This window comes from Trachypithecus francoisi, unplaced genomic scaffold (assembly GCF_009764315.1).
Source record: "Trachypithecus francoisi isolate TF-2019V2 unplaced genomic scaffold, Tfra_2.0 Lachesis_group18, whole genome shotgun sequence".
In the NCBI taxonomy this organism is placed as follows: Eukaryota; Metazoa; Chordata; class Mammalia; order Primates; family Cercopithecidae; genus Trachypithecus; species Trachypithecus francoisi.
In genome coordinates, this window is record NW_022681463.1 from 14898164 (window position 1) to 14917870 (window position 19707).

The 19707-nt window shown below is 38.2% G+C and overlaps 2 protein-coding genes across 4 annotated transcripts in view; both read right to left on the minus strand.

The window, feature by feature from the left end:
- The window catches only part of PCCA (propionyl-CoA carboxylase subunit alpha), a 457788-nt gene that overhangs the window by 159176 nt on the left and 278905 nt on the right, over positions 1 to 19707 (minus strand). For all 3 annotated transcript variants that reach the window (XM_033177344.1, XM_033177343.1, XM_033177345.1), the window contains exon 19: positions 1911 to 2013. In XM_033177344.1, the coding sequence (XP_033033235.1) occupies positions 1911 to 2013 (103 nt within the window). The remainder of the gene's footprint in view (positions 1 to 1910; positions 2014 to 19707) is intronic.
- LOC117063550 (60S ribosomal protein L18a) lies at positions 14959 to 15617 on the minus strand. Its single transcript, XM_033177346.1, has one exon. The coding sequence runs from the start codon at positions 15569 to 15571 to the stop codon at positions 15041 to 15043; it is 531 nt and encodes a 176-aa protein (XP_033033237.1). The 5' UTR covers positions 15572 to 15617; the 3' UTR covers positions 14959 to 15040.

Below are 19707 nucleotides of genomic sequence, written 5' to 3' on the forward strand. Positions count from 1 at the left end.
AGTGAAGCTGGAGATAATTCTACAGAAAACAATGTAAAGGTGCCACATGTGCAGTCAGGCCAGAGGCCTCTAGTTTTCAGCATGGAATCTAAAACAGGCATAAAGAAGCAACAGCTTTCCTGTGATCCCAGCACTTTGGGAGGCTGAGGCGGGAGGATCACTTGAGCTCAGGAGTTCGAGACCAGCCTGGCCAACATGGTGAAACCCCATCTCTACTAAAACTACAAAAATTAGTTGGGTGTGGTGGCGGGCGCCTGCAGTCCCAGCTACTCGGGAGGCTGAGGCAGGAGAAATCGCTTGAACCTGGGAGGCAGAGGCTGCAGTGAGCCGAGATCATGTCACTGCACTCCAGCCTGGGTGACAGAGCAAGACTCCATCTCAAAAACAAAAAGAAAAGAAAAAGAAGTAACAGCTCTAAAAAGTAATCTAGACAGTTTTCTTTATTAAGGCAAGGCACAACTTAAAAGAACATTGTATCAGAATATCAGATTACAGTAAGGCTTCAGTGGTGACTCAATACAGAACTGAAAATTATGCTAAAGTCTACATTTTTGTAAAGGTAATCTTCCCCCAGGAAAAAAAAAAAAATGGTACATTGTAATATTGATACTCTTTACTATTCACTTCCTATAATTTGCTACTCAACCGACCTCTGGTTAAATGTCCACTTACAACGCTGTTTTTCTGAAATGACCACGTCAATAGGTGGAATGTAGAGAGTCACACAGGATCTCATGAGACAGCTGTTTAACTCCATTATAGCTTTCATTTTAAGAGAGCTGAGTGAAGTCTCTTTCAGTATCTAACATTTTAGCAATTTTGGCTTATATAGTGAGTCACAACATTTAAAGAAAACCAAGGCGATTACCCTTAGTTCATGGACTGACATCACTGATTTGTGAGTCTGACACCATACAAGAATGTCAGCTTCCCCAGGGCAACAGCTTGGAACTGATCTGGCGCACAATAGGCATGCAACAATACTTTGTGGAATAAATGAATTCTCATGAATCTTCGACTTGTGATATTTTCTCACTGAGATCAAGAAACTGCCGCACCCCTCTCAAGCCACACCAGGTCTTATTTGTGTGAAATTATATTATTTTGATGTTCACATCCTATTTCAATATTCTGATAAAAATTCACTTGTTTCCCCAAAATAAAATGACATTTCAATGCAACTTAGCCATTAGAAGAGAAATGTAGATAAACAGAATATTCATTATACCAACTATATATTAATAGCAACCTCTTTGAGTTCAGGCTGAAAACACGAAGGCATACGACTTAAAATAGCAACTCTTAATGGTATTTTTTGGCACACTCGAATCACAGGTTTAAACATATCACTCATACTACAGTATAAACACTGAACTCTTAGTGTAATATTGTTCACTATAGACTAGAATTCCAACTACAGCAGTTCTGTCTTGGACACTATATCCAAGGGGTTTAAGTTCTTTAAAACAAAAAGAATGTCAATTAAAGAGGTAAATTTAGCTTCAAGAGCATCTCGCAACATGAGATCTAAAGATAATGTTACGTGAGGCTTCAGATTATTTGTTTTAAAAGGATGGTTACCTGCCACCACTATCATACATTTGGAATTGTAATTCAAAATGCTCTTCTCTGTAACAAAGGCCAAAGTATTACTTCTCATAGCATAAAAGAAAAATGAATCAAATATCAGAAAGTGAGTTTAGGATGTGGCTAAATCTGGAAATGTATCTCCTAATTAGCATAAGAGAACAAAAAATTTCCATTTCCATTCAGCTTCCTAAAGAAGATGAAACAAGTACACAGAAGTGTTATAAATTCAAAAGATAAGAGTCACTGAACAGGTTAAAAATGGCTTTAAATATTCATAGATAATATCAAGATTACCAAGAAAATAAAGAAAGAAAACTCACCAAGAACGTTGACCCACTGTTTGATGCTACTACAGTATGAACTTTATCATGCAATTTTATTGAGAGCTCCCAGTTGGCTATGTCTGGTTTAATAATAGGCATTCTAAAGTAGAATGAAAAGAAAAAGAGTTAATAATTGTATATTATTATTTCTCAATAAACTAATTTCCATTTTATATAAAGTGTGCAGGGTAGAACTGCCATAGAATGTATTTGAGAACATTTTAAACACCTATTCTAAGAATCATCATCTATTCTGTGAATTTGAATTGCTTAATTGTTACAGTCATTCACAAATTCGTCTGCCTGAAGCAGTATTAGTTTTTTTCAATATTTGGTTACTATTCAAAATAGTTTTTTTAAAAAAATTACAATGAAATGAGTAAGTATGCCATGCCTTAAGCTTCAGAGACATAAAATGAATTACTGAGTCAGCATGATCGGGCCTAGAAAATCATTCTGTTCTTTATAGGTGATGAGACTAAAAATGTATTAAACAATGAACCTCTCTCTACATTATTTACTTATAAGATAATACAGAATGTTTCTTCATGATGTCAATTAGAAGAATAATACCTTAGTACATTAGCTAGGATATAATTTTGTAAAATTATTATTATTTTTTTGAGACGGAATCTCGCACTGTCGCCCGGGTTGGAGTGCAATGGCACGAACTCGGCTCACTGCAACCTCTGCCTCCCGGGTTCAAGTGATTCTTCTGTCTCAGCCTCCCAAGTGGCTGCAATTACAGGCACCCGCCACCACGCCTGGCTAATTTTTTGTATTTTTAGTAGAGATGGGGGTTTCACTATTTTGGCCAGGCTGGTCTTGAACTCCTGACCTCATGATCTGCCCGCCTCAGCTTCCCAAAGTGCTGGGGTTACAGGCGTGAGCCACCACACCCAGCCAATATAATTATATTTTGCAAAAACAAAACAAAACAAAAAACTATACTTATTTTATAATGTTATTACTAAAAATTCACGAAATTTAAAAAACGAATTTAAACATTACTCAGATACCCACTTATTATGTTATTATATAATAGGACAATATCAAAATTTTGCTAAAATAAAGCACAGCCACACACACACACAGAAAACCCTAAATGACTTATGAGTTCAACAAACACTAAGTACTTGGCTCTAAGTTTTAGGGCACCACAGAGAAATAAAACACAGTCCTCGTCTTGGAAACTTACACACTATTTCTTTTCTAGCCCTGGTTTTCCCCATCACCTAAAACGCCCAAAAAAGACTCCACATCTATGAACAATGTTAGTCTTATCATACGGGTCTTTTCCTGCATATGATCAGAATTACATGGTTCAGAAAATCTGTATCAAGCAGCCAAAGACAAAAATGTTTTTAGAATATAAATGTTTCCCATGACTTTTTAAAGTAACAAAATTTAGTGATTTCAGAATTAACCTAATTTAAGTATTGCATATTTATACTTGTGAAGTAATATTTACTAAGCATGAAACATCAGCATTTCGTAGTATCTGGGTGTCAGCTTAAACCACAGTTCTGAAAAAATGTTTCAAGTTACATTTTCATTTAAACCCACCAAATTTCAAAAGAAGTCTCTATGTATTCAGCATTAAAAAAAGTCAGAGTCACAAAAACTATGGTTCTAATCAAATCACCTCTAGATTCAATATCTGATGATTAATATTATTAATTTAAACACATATTTGTATTTGATCTACTACTTCTTAATCTGCATCATTCTGAAGATAATAAGGATATGTTTTAAATACCATAGAAGTAAAAATAAAAGTCAAAAAATGCATTAACAACAATGCACACTGTACAACACAGGCCTTGAAGATTCTTTCTGGCAGTGTGACGAGAACTGTTTGAGGGGATAGAGCCTCACACAAGAGAGTATGAATGAATGGGGGTGCGGGGGAGTTGAGGGAGACAACACACAGTGGGGAGGGGAGGAGGAGAGGGAAAGAAAAGGAGGTGCGGACAGAAAGGAAGAGGGGAAGGGAGGGCTTCTGTGCCGGCATTGCCTCTTTTTTTTCTTAGCACCTTTATTCTACAGGGCATTTATTTGTTTTTATGTTTGTCTCCCAGTGTCCTGGGGGTTCCTAAAATACCAAAATCATTCCTTATTTTTGTATCTCCAGCTCCTAGCCCAGGATGGAGACAAAGGGATGAGGGATAAGAAGAAAAGAATGTGAGGAGTGTCTACTATGCACCAAGCATGTGCAGAAGGGGAGGCTGACTTGCCCAGGGGACAGAGCACAGGTGTGACAGGAGGAGCGTGTACCCCAAGCTCCTGGATACTCCCTGGGTGTCCTGGACTATACCTATCATCTCGTTTAGACTTCATTTTGCTCAGTTCAAATGGGGTCAATACCTCAGTCTCACAGGGGTACTGTGATTGCAGAAACAGCCTCTCATCTAGATGACCGTGCAACTTGACTTTCTTAAATCTGGCTTTCCTCAACAATTATGTTACTACCTCGCTCATGATCATTTAATGGTTTTCTACCCCACACCAAGTTAAATCTTTATTAACCTAACTACCATTCGATGCCCTTAAAAGTAAGAACCCACCTTTTGCATTCAATTTTATTTCTGCTTATTCTCTGATTTCTCTATCTGGTTAGGCTAGACTCTTAAGCCAAGCTACCATGAGGTAGAGAGCAAGACAGTGGTTTTTGAATTCAGGCCCTGATGACTCATAGAGGCTGGTACAAAACCCAGAGCAAACTGTCTGTCTCAGTTTCCTTATGTATAAAAGATTATAACAATATCTGCATTGATAGGGATGTGTTGATTAAATTAGATGTATACATGCTAGCTTTTATTATGAGTAGTTGTCCCAGTTCTCGGCCTATATTCTTACTTCCCCCATAACTGAAACCTCTTTCTTTATAGAAACTTTGGATCCTCATCTCATCTCTCTGTTTCTCACACTAACAGATCCTTCAAGGAAAATATTGCCTGCCTCACCAATTGTTCATTAATTATAGCATAAACTCAAGAGATCTTTCTTCCATTTAATCTATGTCATATGCTGTAAGATTTTTCAAACTGTAGCAGCCTGATGGAGTAGGGATTGAGAATCCCTTCTGTTATGTAACGAGTCTCTGCTTCCAGAGGCATTGGAACATTGTTAATCCTGACATCCTGTTCCAATCCAGAACCCATTTTCCCACAGAAAAGGACCTTATAGATGGTGATGACATATAATTGCCACTCTCCAAAACCTAAGTACTATTTATTTTTCCACTGTTTTATTTTGATTCACATCTGTTTCATATATATTATAATTTGTCCCAGGAGGGACCTTATGGAAGGAGTACAGGGTTTTGAGTTAAAACATCCAGGTCTAAATCTCAGCCTGTTCTTCTACTAGCAATGTACCTGAGAACTTAATCTGTTTGAACCAACGTTTCTACACCCGTAAAAGTGGATCAGAGCTAGGCAAGTGATAGGAAGCTACTGCTTCTTCTGCACACTTAACTCCCCCAATGACACTTTTCTAACAATTTTTTCTTTTCCTTTTAAGAAACAGGATCTCACTCTGTCACAATGGCTGGAGTGCAGTGGCCCTATCACAGCTCACTGCAGTCTCGAACTCCTGGCCTCAAATGATCCTTCTGCATCAGCCTCCTGAGTGGCTGGGATTACAGGTGTGTGCCACCACCAGGTCTGGCTTTTTTTTTTTTTTTAAGAGATGGGGCGGGTCTCGCTATGACGCCCAGATGGTCTTGAACTCCTGGCCTCAGGGGATCCTCCTGCTTTGTCCTCCCAAAGTACTGGGATTACAGGTGTGAGCGACAGTACCCAGCCTTTTTCTAACAATTTCTCTTAGGGTGGTATGTTAATGGGATATAGGAAAAAGGCTTCACTGTGAAAGACCTCCAAGTACCAAAACAGAGTCACAAGTGTGGAATCTCTTTGTAAGCTCACTCTTCTACAAACAAAATTTGCAAAGATTCCTTCTGGCTTGACGTAAGTTTGAAACTAGTTTTGTTTTGGTTTTAAATAAAATGGATGGGTTGGGCATATATGCCAGTTAATTGGCAGATATAAATATGCTCTGCAATAGAAATAAACTATACATTAAAAAAAAAAAATACAAACCTGCAAGAATACATGCTCTATTTCTGCAAAATCACTGAAAACACATTTATAATACTTACTTTGAAACATTCTTATTAATTTAACCAGCACAGATTTATGATAGTAACAATTACCTATAATTATATTTTAAATGTTTAGAAAAGAATTATACAGATCCATTAAATTCAAAATAGTCTCAAAGAAGATTTTCATGAACAACTCTCTGACAATAGGGAAAAGGTCTTAGAACTTCATTCAACTCGCCATAGTAATGATACAGTTTCCTTTAACGAAGTATATTTCTAGTGAAAGATGCTGTCATCTGACCAAAAATTTAATCTGTGCAATTGATTAGTCACCTGCAAAGCTGATACCAATTATTTCTTCAAAAAACAAACAAAAACCAAAAACCCCAGTAAAAAAGAATTCACATAAACAGTGATTCCCTAAGCAAATAAAAGAATAGCTCTAACCCAGGTCTGTCCAGTTTATCATCAGCCAGCCAGGATAAATATGCTCAACAAAACTAAATTTTTTATATTTGATGGTGAAAAACTGTCAGCTGATGGTCACTATTAACACTAATACATTAACTTACTGGAATATTTTACTCAAAAGAGGTTTTGAGTAAATACTTTGCTATTACATGTCTTTTCCTAAAAGAAGACTGTATAAACATAAAAACTCTCAGCATCTTCAGTTAGAAAGGATTATAATCATTTTAAACCATAATTATCAGACACTCAAAAAAGCTGGTTTTTCATTGTGCCATCACCTTTTTAGAAGTAAAATACTGAGTTAAAACAATGCTAATGGTCAAGGAATCATTAAGAAATGCTTCATCATAACTTTCACAGTGGGTGGGCTGTAAAATGATCAAGAATAATATGCTGCATTCCATGGCCACTGAGGTCAGTTTCTGCATACAAATCTTTGCAGGAAGAAAAAGGCCTTCAGAAAGTGGGCCATTCATCTGAACCAAGTTCAGAGAATTTCCAGCACAGTGAAAAGATATGTTATGCAAGCACATAGATGTATTCAGTGGGGGTAGACAGAACCAGCTACATGGAGACTACAAAGGAGCCCTCCCATGGCTCATGAATAAGTCGAGGAAATGATCAGAAAAAAAAAAAGAGAGAGAGATGTTTAGACAGATGGCCCACTTAAAATGCCTGAGACAGGGCATAAGCAATTTTAATGAAACTTTAGATCTAGTATATGAATTGTTTCTTATTTCCCCAGGGTTGGGGAAGGGGAGGAACTACTCCCAGGGAAGATAAAAATTCAGCAATTCACTGGAAAACTCACTTTCAGTATGTTGAGATGGAGGAACAGTTAAGTACAAGTTTTCGTAGTTTTTTACTAGTGCAATAAATTTTTAAAAAAATTCTTCACAGAGCCATCAGTTATTAAAATGAATATAAAAAGCATGGAATGAACAGATTAAAGGAATTTTAAACAGAAGTCTACTGCCAAACCAAACAAAAATCTAAGCCTTATTATGTGAGAACTTACAACACTCCAACATTAAAGTTCATCACTGCAGAAGAAAGATAAAAGCAGCATTTTCAGAGAACCTCTTCAAAGCTAGGAATTGGCATAGAGGAGGATTAGAATTCTGCCTACATGCAATTGAAAATGTGTATGTTCAAATATATGAGACTGTGTGGAAGAGTCTGTATCACCTAATCATGCTGAGAAATAGGGAACACCCCCAAGTTTGGTGTTATTAGCATTACAAATAATTACACAAATGACATCTGAATCTAGGATAGAATACGTAATGTTACTCACAATCTCATATATTTAAATATTATGCATACTCCCTTTCCTTCTTCCACTGACAACTGCTTAAGGTTCTCAATTTAGACTCTGGGCATGCTCAGCCAGGAAAGGCACTGTGGCACAGCTGTCACCCCAGCAGACCCCGTGTCTCACTGACCAAGCGCAGACCTGCAAAAGCTGTGTGACCTCCATCCACAACTCAGCCTTCTTGTGCCTCAGTTTCCTTATCAGCAAGACAAAGATAACAAGAATGCCTAACCCATATGCTGCTTACATGAGATAGAAGGTGTAAAATGCTTACAGTGGTGTTTGGCACATAAATGCTAAATTAGTTATTATTGTTACCATAATTTGGTGCAGAAATATCTGAAATCCCTCTTTTGTTTCAGCAACTGTTACTTTTTTAAAATTTTACTCTTACACAACTAACATACAGTCAAATTCCAAGATCTTAAGTTCCATCATTCACCCTTCCAGTCACTTGGCTCTGCCTGCCACTAACAGTCAACCAGAGATTATGCTTGCCTGTTCTGAGCTTCACATGAACAGACTCAAAGAAAAACTGTGGCTTTTTTGACCAATATAGTGTTTCTGAGGTGCATCCATGTTGTTGAATAGTGCATCCTTTTTTCCTTGCTGAGAAGTATTTTATTGCACCAACACACCAAAATGAGTTCATCCTTCTGTGGATGGCTATTTGGTGGTTTCCAGTTCGGGGCTGTTATAAACAAACCCACTGTAGATATTCTTTGTACATGGTTGTTTTTTCCCCCCTAAAGAGGTATGTCTTCATTTCTTGTGGGGTAAAAAATCTAGGGAGTAGAAGTCATAAGCTAAATGTAGGTTTAATTTTATATGAGTCACTAAACTGTTTTCCAAAAGACTGCAACATTTCTACGTTCCCACAGCACTGAGTTACTCTACATCCTCGCCACCATTTGGCACTGTCAGTCTTTCTAATTCTCGCCAGGCTAGAGACTGGGAAACCGCACCCTATTATAGTTTAATGTACATTTCCCCCACGACTAGTAACGCTGAGGACCTCATGGTGCTCAGTGGCCATTTATATTCAAGTTTTTGCCCATTTTTATTAGGTCATTGGCCTTATTTTTATTGATTTGTGAAAGTTCTTTATTTTGGATACAAGGCCTTTGTCAGATTTAAGTATTCTCCTCCTCTGTGGTTTGCTTATGAATTTTCTTAACAATGTCTTTCCTTCAGCAGATTTTAAAAAAACTTATGACATTATTTTTTAAAGAAGTTTTAGGTTGACAAAAATTCAACAAAATTTCAGTTTCCCCACACACCTTCCCCCACATGAATTCCTCTATTACGAACATCTTGCATTTGTGTGGTGTATCTGTTACAATTGATAAGCCAATATCAATACGTCACTGTTAACTAAAGTCCATACATTAAGGTTCACTCTGTGTTACACATTCTGTGGGTTTTGACAAATATATAATGAAATGTGTCCAGAATTACAGTATCATACAGAGTAGTTTCACTGCCTACAAGTCCCCTGTTCCACCTATTTATTCCTCCCTCCCTCCCCCGAATGCTCAGCAATCACTGATCTCTACAATCTTCACAGGTTTGCCTTTTCCAGAGTGTCACTTAGCGCTGGAATCATATAGAATGCTGCCTTTTCAGATGAGCTTTTTCCCTGTACCAATATGTATTTGTTTCCACTCTGTCTTTTCATGCCTTAGTAGCTCATTTCTTTTTATTGCTAAATAATATTCCACTGTATGGACGTACCAGTTTATCCACTCACCTACTGAAGGACATTGCTTCTCAGTTTTGGCAATTATGAATAAAGCTGCTATAAACATTTATGCACAGGTTTTAGTGTGTGCCTATGTTTCCAACTCATTTTGGTAAATACCAAGGAGCACAACTCCTTGATTACATGGTAAGATTGTGCCGTGTAAGAAACTGCCAAACTGTCTTCTAAAGCGGCTTACCATTTTGCACTCCCACCAGCAATGCATGAGCGCTCCTGTTGCTCCACATCCTCAGCAGCATGTGGTGTTCAGTGTTCTGGATTTTAGACATTCTAATAGGTATGTAGTGGTATCTTTTTGCAGTTTTAATGGAAGTTTTTAATATTAACAAAATCTAACTCATTAATTTTTCCTTTTATGTTTAGTGCTTTGTGTCCTTGCTAAGAAGTTTTCCACTTACATACAAAGGTTCAGAAGATATACTCACAAGTTTTAGAAGTTTTACATGTAGATCTATCTGTGATGCATCTCTAACTTTCCTGTGTGGTAGGAGACAGGCGTGAGGCCATTTCAGGAAAATTTGTAGACCAAGTACTGCAACTTTGCTCCTATCAGCTATTCTAGGTCTGACATGGTTTGGCTGTGTCCCCACCTAAATTTCATCTTGAATTCCCACGTGTTGTGGGAGGGACACAGTGGGAGGTGACTGAATTATGGGGACAGGTCTTCCTGCCCTGTTCTCGTGATAGTGAAGTAGTCTCACGAGATCTGATGGTTTAAAAAACAAAAAAAACTGGGGGTTTCCCTGCACAAAACTCTTTTTGCCTGTTACCATCCACATAAGTCGTGACTTGCCCCTCCTCGTTTTCCACCATGATTCTGAGGCCTCCTCAGCCATGTGGAACTGTAAGTTCAAGTGAACTTCTTTCTTTTGTAAATTGTCCAGTCTCAGGTATGTCTTTATTAGCAGGGTGAAAATGGACTAATACAAGGTTCTTTTGCATTTCCATAGAAATTTCAAAACCGATGTGCCAACTTCTTCCACATCCTCCCTGAGATACAATCTCAATAGAATTATGATTGGGACTGCATTGAATCTATATTACTGTAGAGAGAAGTGACATCTTAACATTTTCTCTTCCAGTCCATGAGCAGGATATAACTCTTACTTCTTTTGATTTTTAATTTATCTCATAAAGTGTGGTAGTCATGAATCTCTTTTGTTAACTTTATGCCTATTTTTGTCTTAGTTTTATTCATTGTATGGCAGATTCCTTAGAGTTCCTTTCCACACAAGTAAGGTGTGGAAAGCTTCCTTTGCAATCATTAGGCTCTGTTATTTCTTTTTTTTTTTTTTTTTATATACTTTAAGTTCTAGGGTACATGTGCATGACTTTTATATCATGTATAACTCCCCAATGCAATCCCTCCCTCCTCCCCCCTCCCCATGATAGGCCCCAGTGTGTGATGTTCCCCTTCCCGAGTCCAAGTGATCTCATTGTTCAGTTCCCACCTATGAGTGAGAACATGCGGTGTTTGGTTTTCTCTTCTTGTGATAGTTTGCTAAGAATGATGGCTTCCAGCTGCATCCATGTCCCTACAAAGGATGCAAACTCATCCTTTTTTATGGCTGCATAGTATTCCATGGTGTATATGTGCCACATTTTCTTAATCCAGGCTCTGTTATTTCTTGCATGCCTTCCTACTCTAACTAGTGAGGTTGTTTGCTTTGCCTGAGTATATTTATGCTGTTAAGTGAAACTTTAATTTTCATTTTCTCATTGTTGCTACTTTATTCAAATACAGCTTGTATTTGATTGCCTTTTTATCCTGTAATCTTGCTAAATTTGTTAGTCCCAGCAACAGTTTTATAGATTCCTATAAGGCTTTCTATGCAAACAATTATGTCCTCTGTAAACAGAACATTTACATTATTTCTTCCTTTCTGATTTCTATGCCTTTTATTCTTTTCTTTACAACTGCACTGGCTAGGATCTCCAGGATAATACTGAGTAAATGTGATAAAAACAGACAACTTTGTCTTGTTCCCAATCTTAAGAAGACAACATTAAATATTTTTTCTGAAATTTCTTCACTCTCTAGCCTTTCCTTTTGTGCTTCCTAATACACGCTTCCTGATAACTTACAGTGCCCATAAGTCACCGAGGCTGTCTTCCTTTCTTTTTTTTAAACAGCGTTTTTTTGTGTTTTTTTTTTGTTTTTTGTTTTTTGGTTTTTTTTTGAGAAGGAGTCTTGCTCTGTTGCCCAGGCTGGAGTGCAGTGGCACCATCTCGGTTCACTGAAACCTCCTCCAGCTCCCAGGTTCAAGTGATTCTCCTGCCTCAGCCTCCTTAGTAGCTGGGATTATAGGCATACACCACCACACCTGGCAAATTTGTTTTGTATTTTTAGTAGAGACAGGGTTTCACCATGTTGGCCAGGCTGGTCTCAAACTCCTGATCTCAGGTGATCCACCCACCTCGGCTAAACAGCTTTATTGAGGTGTATCTGACATTTAAAAAACTGCATGTTTAATGCACACAAGTTGATTGGTTTGGACATATGCATGTGGTCATTACACTACCACCATAATCAATGTAATACACATATTTTACCTCCAAAAGTTTCCTTTGTCCTTTTGTGTCTCTTCAATTTTTTAAAATATATTTTTCTTTCTCTTTTTTCAGATTGCATAATCTCTCTTCTTCTATCTTCAAGGTTACCTATTCCTTCTTCTGCCATCACCAGTATGCTTTTCAGCCTATCCAGCAAATTATCTATTGCAGATATAGGACATTTTAGATCTTGAATTTCCACTTAGTAATGTGTTTTAATTTCAATATCTATGCTGATATTCCCTATTTTCCCCTCATTTTCATCTTTAATACTTGAAAATGATTTTAATAGCTACTTTAAAGCTTTTACCCATGAAACAAACATTTTAGTAATCTCACGGTTGATTTCTGTTGACTGCTTTTTCTCTCAATTACAGTTGTCTTTATTCTTAAACTGCAAGCCAAGTAAATGTTTATTGTAAACATTGTGGGGATGTTGTCGGACTTCACTCATCATGTCATCTCCCTCTGAAAAGTATGGATTTTTATTATAGCAGGCAGTTAAATTACTAGTTACTAGTCCTGAAGTTGTGGAGGCTCACTTTTATGTTGTGCTAGGAACTATTTGGTTTTGCTCTCAATAAATAAAAAGCCCAAACTATTTATTCCAGAAATAGTCTTTTCTCCCAAGGCATGATCCTTCCAGGGTTTTAATGGAAAGCTCAAGGTGTTTACAAGTACCTCGAATTGATGAGATTCAGATTCCAACATTATCATCACCATGGTAGACAACTGAAATTTTAGCTCAGTTCACTCAGCATTCCAGCAGGTCTGGGATCTTCTGGGATCCCTGAGGTCTTCGTTATGCACATTTCTAGGGTCAGCCAACAATTTGAGAGAACCTGAATTCACATATGGAACTCTTCACTCTGTTGCTCCCTTTTAGCCATGATATCCCTGCTTAACTTCCAGCAGTTCTGACAACATTGAACATCATTCTCTGAGACCTAAAACCAGTAACTGAGTTCCAGCCATGCCTTAATGCATGCAATGGTGACTGCTTTCAGAGGAAAAGCCACATACATGTGCATCTCACTGGTGTAGTTTTCTTCTTTTAGGGGTCGTATTCGGTTGTACATCGACAGCCTTCAAATAGTTGTGTTTTATATTTCGTCCAGAGTTTATAATTATTCATCTGGAAAGGAATTCATTGAAAATACACCACACTGCCATTGTAGGAACTGAAACTTTTCTGTGTTGTTTTAACTTTATGTCACTTGCATTTCAAGGCAGAAGAGGAAAGAAAGGCGAGAAGAATGTGGGTTCACATACATTTACTACTTCCACCTTCCAGGTGGTAGCCCAGGAACACTACCCCCAATCTACCCCCAAAAGCTACTCTTGAACTAAATTGAGAGCAGCCATAGAAACATATTTTACAATTTGAAAAGAAATACTCCTAAAGATTCCATCAAATTAGAAGGAAGAAATGCCTCATTTAATTCCTAAAATTTGAACTTCTCTTATACCATTAGGAAAACAAATTCTTAAATATAAAATGCATAACAGACGATAAACATTTTAAAGAGTTTGAGATGAAATTCACATATCATACATTTAACCCATCTGAAGTGAACAAGTTAACGGTTTTTAGTATATTCACAGAGTTATGCAACCATCGCCACAAGCAACTTGAAAACGTTTTCATTGCCTCATAAGGGAAACAGTAGATACGACAGCAGTTACCCTACATTCCCCTCCACAGCCCTAAGCAACTGTTATGTACGTTCGATTTCTATAGCTTTGCTTATTCTGGGAAAATTTGTGATCTACTTTGACTGAATTATTTCATTTAGCATTTTTGCAAAATTCATCCATGTTGTAGAAAATATCAATACCTCATTTATTTTTATTGCTGAAAAATATTCCATTCTATGAACACACCACATTTTATTTACTATTAAACACTAATTCATCATTTGAAGGACATTAGGGTTGTTTCCACTGGCTATAATGACAAATGCCACTATAAACATTTGTGTACAACATTTCTGTGGACACAAGGTTTCATTCCCCTTGGGTATATCCCAAGAAGTGGAACAGTTAGGTTATGGGGTAATCATCTAATATTTTAAGAATCTGTCAAATTGGCCGGGCGCGGTGGCTCAAGCCTGTAATCCCAGCACTTTGGGAGGCCGAGACGGGCGGATCACAAGGTCAGGAGATCAAGACCATCCTGGCGAACACAGTGAAACCCCGTCTCTACTAAAAATACAAAAAAAAACTAGCCGGGCGAGTGGCGGGCGCCTGTAGTCCCAGTACTTGGGAGGCTGAGGCAGGAGAATGGCGGGAACCGGGAGGCGGAGCTTGCAGTGAGCTGAGATCTGGCCACTGCACTCCAGCCTGGGCGACAGAGCAAGACTCCGCCTCAAAAAAAAAAAAAAAAAAGAATCTGTCAAATATTTCCAAATTGTATCACTGTAGTCACAAATTCCCATGAGGAACATGTAACGGTTCCCATTTTTCCACATCTTCACCAACTATTTATTGTGTATTTGATTGTAGCCATCCTTGTGGGTGTGAAGTGGTATCTCATTGTGGTTATGACTTACATTTTCCTATCAACTAATGATACAGTGCACCTTTTATGGGCTTATTGGCCATTTCTATATCTTTTTTGAACATTTTTTTATTCATGTTCTTTGCCCATCTTTTAATTGGATCATTTGTTCTATTATTAAGTTGTAAGAATTCCCTATACTAGACAAAGGACACTATTAAATAGATATGATTTGCAAATATTGTCTCCCATTTTGAGGGATGTCTTTTCACTTTCTTCATCATGTCCTTTAAAGCACAAGTTTTAAATTCTGAAGTGGAATTTATCTAATTTTTCTTTTTTTTTTTTTTTTTTTTTTTTTTTTTCACCAGGTCATTCCTGAGTTTATTTGGGGCACACCCGGACGAGGGCCCTGCACCTAGAAGAAGGTGTTGGGCCTCTTGGTGGTGAAGCGTGGCTTGTGCTGACGGCGCAGGACCCGGTGGGGCAGCGGGAACTTGATCTTGGAGTCGTGGAACTGCTTGACAGCCGGCCGGCGGCACTTGCTGGCCGCGATCTCCTCCACCTTCATGATCTGAATGGAGTGGGCTCGGGCGCGGTGCCGGGCACCCATGTCTCGGTAGCACTGGGTGACAGCGCCTGCGGTGGTCAGGTCCCGGTATTCCCGGTACATGTTGTGGGTGCCGCTCCGGGAGTCATAGCGCAGCCAGATTCCGAAGTTCTTCACCCGCAGGGGGGACTTCTCAAACACCTGCCCACAGTAGACAATCTCCCCTGAAGACTTCTTCATCTTCTTTAGCTGAGATACGAAGTACCAGAAGCGGGACTTAGCGACGACATGATTAGGCGCAAAGATTCGCATGCGGTAGAGGGGCGGCGTGTGGCATTTGGGGGTGGGCAGGCAGCGACCCACCACCTTGTACTCTCGTAGTGTGCCAGAAGCCTTCATGGCGTCCTCTCCGCTCTCGCCGCCACCAGCAAAAGGAAAAAAAGCTAATTTTTATTTTGTTGCCTGTACTTTTGACATCTTATGTAAGAAATCATTACCTGACCAAACGGAACAAAGATTAACTCCTATGTTTTCCTCTAAGAATTTTGTTGTATGAGCTCTTACATTTAGGTCTACGATTCTTAAAGTTCATTTTTATGTATGGTGTGAGGAAGGAGACCAACTTCATTCTTTTACATGTGCATATCCAATTGCCCAAGCAGAATTTACTGAAAAGATTAATCTTAACTCATTGAATTTTCTTCCTACCCTTATTGAACTCAAATGACTGTAAGTATAACAATTTATTTCTGGAGTCTCGATTCTATTCCATTGATCAACATGTCTATCCTTATGCCAGTACCACTTTGTCTTGATTATTGTAGCTCTGTAGTGTTTTGAAATCGGGAAGTAGGAGCCTCTGAACTTTATTCCTCTTTTACAATGCAAAGGCATTTTCATATGAATTTTGGAATCAGATGTCTATTTTTCCAAAAATAATGCAGCTGGGATTTTAGTAAGGATTGTGCTGAATCTGTAGATCAGTTTGGTGATCAATATTAGGTCTTCTGATTCAAAACACAGGGTGTGCTTCATTTCGGTCATCTTTATTTGAACAACATTTTATAGTTTTCAGTGTTCAAGTATTGCATTTCTTTTTAAAAATTTATATTTAAGTATTGTATACTTTTTGGTGTTATATAGAGTTGTTTCCACTGGCTATAATGACAAATGCCACTATAAACATTTGTGTACAACATTTCTGTGGACACAAGGTTTCATTCCCCTTGGGTATATCCCAAGAAGTGGAACAGCTAGGTTATGGGGTAATCATCTAATATTTTAAGAATCTGTCAAATTATTTCCAAATTCATATCACTGTAGTCACAAATTCCCATGAATTTGTTCTGTTCATTTCATTTTTGGCTTGTACAAAAACAAAAATTGATATTTGCATATCATTCTCATATCCTGTATCCTTCCAGGACTCATTAGTTCTAACAGATTTGTTTGTGAATTCCTCAAGATTTTCTACATATAAGATCATGTCGTCTGCAAAAAGAGATAAGTTGACTTCTCTCCAATCTAGATGCCCTTGTTTTCAGGTGTGGGTTTATTATAGATGCTCCTCATCAGTCTGAGGAAGTTGCCTTCTATTCTGAGTAGGCTCAGTGTTTTTCATAATGAAAAGCTGTTGGATTTTGTCAGTTTTTTTTTTTTGCATTTGAGATAATCCTGTGGTTTTTGTCTCTTATTCTATTAATATGATGTATCGCATTGATTGACTTTTGTATGTTAAACCAAACTTGCATCCCCTATGAGAAACCTCATTTGGTTATGATGTATATCACTGTATATGTTCTTGGATTCAGTTTGCCACTATTCGGTTGGGTATTTTTGCATTAATACTTATGAAGGATATCAGCCTTTAGTTTTCGTCTTGCAATGACTTTATCTGGTTTTGGAATCATAATATTGGTCTTGTAAATTGGGATTTTGGAAGAGTTTGTGAGGATGAGTATTAAGTAATTTTCCTTTAACTGTTTTAACCAGTGAAGTCATCTGGTCCTGAGTTCTTTCTAAGAAGTTTTGCAATGATTAGCTCAATCTCTTTACTTATGATAAGTCTATTCGGATTTCCTACTTTCTCTTGAGAAAGTGTTGGCAGTTGGTATCTTTCTATGAATTTCTCCATTTTATCTAAGTTATCTTGTTTATTGGCAAACAATTGTTCATAGTATTCCCTTATGATCATTTGAATTTCTGTAAGGTCAGTAGACATACCCCCTATTATTCCTGATTTTACAATTTGAGTTTTCTTTTTCTTTTGGTCAGCCTATCTATAGGTTTGTCATTTCTGTGATCTTTCCAACAAACACATTTTGCTTTTATTGATTTCCTCTATTGTTTTCCAGTATCTATTTCATTTATTTCTACTCCAGTTTTCAGTATTTTATTCCCTCTGCTTTTGTTTGCTCTATTTTTCCATGTTTCCTAAAATGGAAGATAAGGTAATTGATCCTTTCTTTCCTTTTCTCCCTTCCTCCCTCCTTCCCTTCCCTTCTTCTTTCCTTCCTTCCCTCCCTCCCTCCCCCCCACCCCCTCTCTCTTTCTTTCTTTCTTTCTTTCTTTGTTGAGACAGGGTCTTACTCTGTCAGCCAGGCTAGAGTACAGTGGCATGATCCTGGCTCACTGCTACAGCCCTGACTTCCTGGGCTCAACCAATCCTCCCACTTCAGCCTTCTGAGTAGCTGGGATTACAGGTGTGTACACACCCAGTGACATTATGTTATTATTATTATTATTATTACTATTATTTGTAGAGATGGAGTCTCAAACTTCTGGGCTGAAGTGATCCTCCAGTCTCAATCTCCTAAAGAATTGCGATTACAGGCATGAGCCACCAAACCCATACCCAGCTTTATTTCTTCTTTTATTTCGAGATAGGGTCTCACTCTGCCACCCAGGCTGGAGTACAGCAGTACGATCTTGGCTCACTGCAACTTCCGCCTCCCGGGTTCAAGCAATCCCCCAACCTCGGCCTTCCAAGTAGCAGGGACTACAGGTATGTGCCACCATGCTCAGCAAATTCTTGTATTTTTTGTAGAGATGGGGTTTCACCATGTTGCCTAGGCTGGTCTCGAACTAGTGGGCTCAAACAATCTGCTCACCTCAGCCTCCCAAAGAGCTAGGATTACAAATGTGAGCCACTATGCCTGGCCTCTTCTTTTTTTAATACATGTGCTTACAGCTCTCAATTTCCCTCTAAGCACTGCTTTATGTGCAACCCACCCGTTTTTAGATGTTGTGTTGTTTATATTAACCACAAAATATTTTCCAGTTTCCTCTGTAAATTTTTAAATCTATTGGTTATTTGGTAGTACACTGCTTAATTCCACATATGTATGAACGACCCACATTTTCCTTGTTGTTTTCTAATTTCATTTAATTTGTCAGAAAACATATTTTGTATGATTTCAATTCTAGTAAATTTATTGAGGCCTGTTTTATGGCCTAGTAAATGGTATGCTATGGTATGGTAAATATGGTTTAGCCTGGAGAATGTTACACAGGCACTTGAGACAGGTATATTCTGCTGTCATTGGAGAGATTATTCTAGAGATTTCTGTTAGGTCTATTTGGTCTATAGGGCGGTCCAACACTTTTACTTCCTTGCTGATATTCTGTCTAGTTGTTCTACCCATTTTTCAAAGTGACGTATTGTGGAATTGTCTATTTCTCTCTTTGTCTCAGCTTTGCTTCACATTTTTGGGAACTATGTTATTAGGTGTATATATGTTTATACTTGTTATGGCTTTCTGATGGATTGACCCTTTTATCATTATAAAACATCCCCCTGTCTCTACCAATAATTTTGTCTTGAACAATATTTTGTCTTGGCAGCTCATGCCTATAATCCCAGCTACTTGGAAGGCTGAGGCAGAAGGATCACTTGAGTCCAGGCATTTGAGGTCAGGAGTTCAAGACCAGCCTGGGCAATAAAGGAAAAACTTGCCTCTAAAAAAGATTTTTCAAAATTAGCTGGGCGTGGTGGGTACATCTGTAGTCCTAGTTAGTTGGGAGGCTAAGGCAGAAGAATCACATGAGCTCAAGAATTCGAAGCAGCAATGAGCTATAATCACACCACTGCATTCTAGCTTCAGTGACAGAGCAAGACTTTCTCTCTTGAAGAAAAAAAAATACAAAAAAGTCTGGATGTGTTGGCTCATACCTAAAATCCCAGCACTTCAGGAGGCTGAGGTGGGAGGATGACTTGAGCCCAGGAGTTCGAGACTAGCCCGGGTAACATAGCAAGACCTCATCTCTATTAAAAAAAAAAATTGTCAAATATTAGGGCATGCCCTCTAGTCCCAGCTACTCAGGAGGCTGAGGCAGGAGAATCACTTGAGCCCAGGAGTTTGAGCTTGCAGTGACCTATGATGCCACTTCACTCCAGCCTGGGTGACAGAGCAAGACCCTATCTCAAAACTAAAAAAAAAAGAAGGCTATTTTATCTGATATCAGTATTATTGATAATAAAATGGTGATAATAATATCACAAATACAATGTCTGTCTGATACTTTTTTCCATCCTT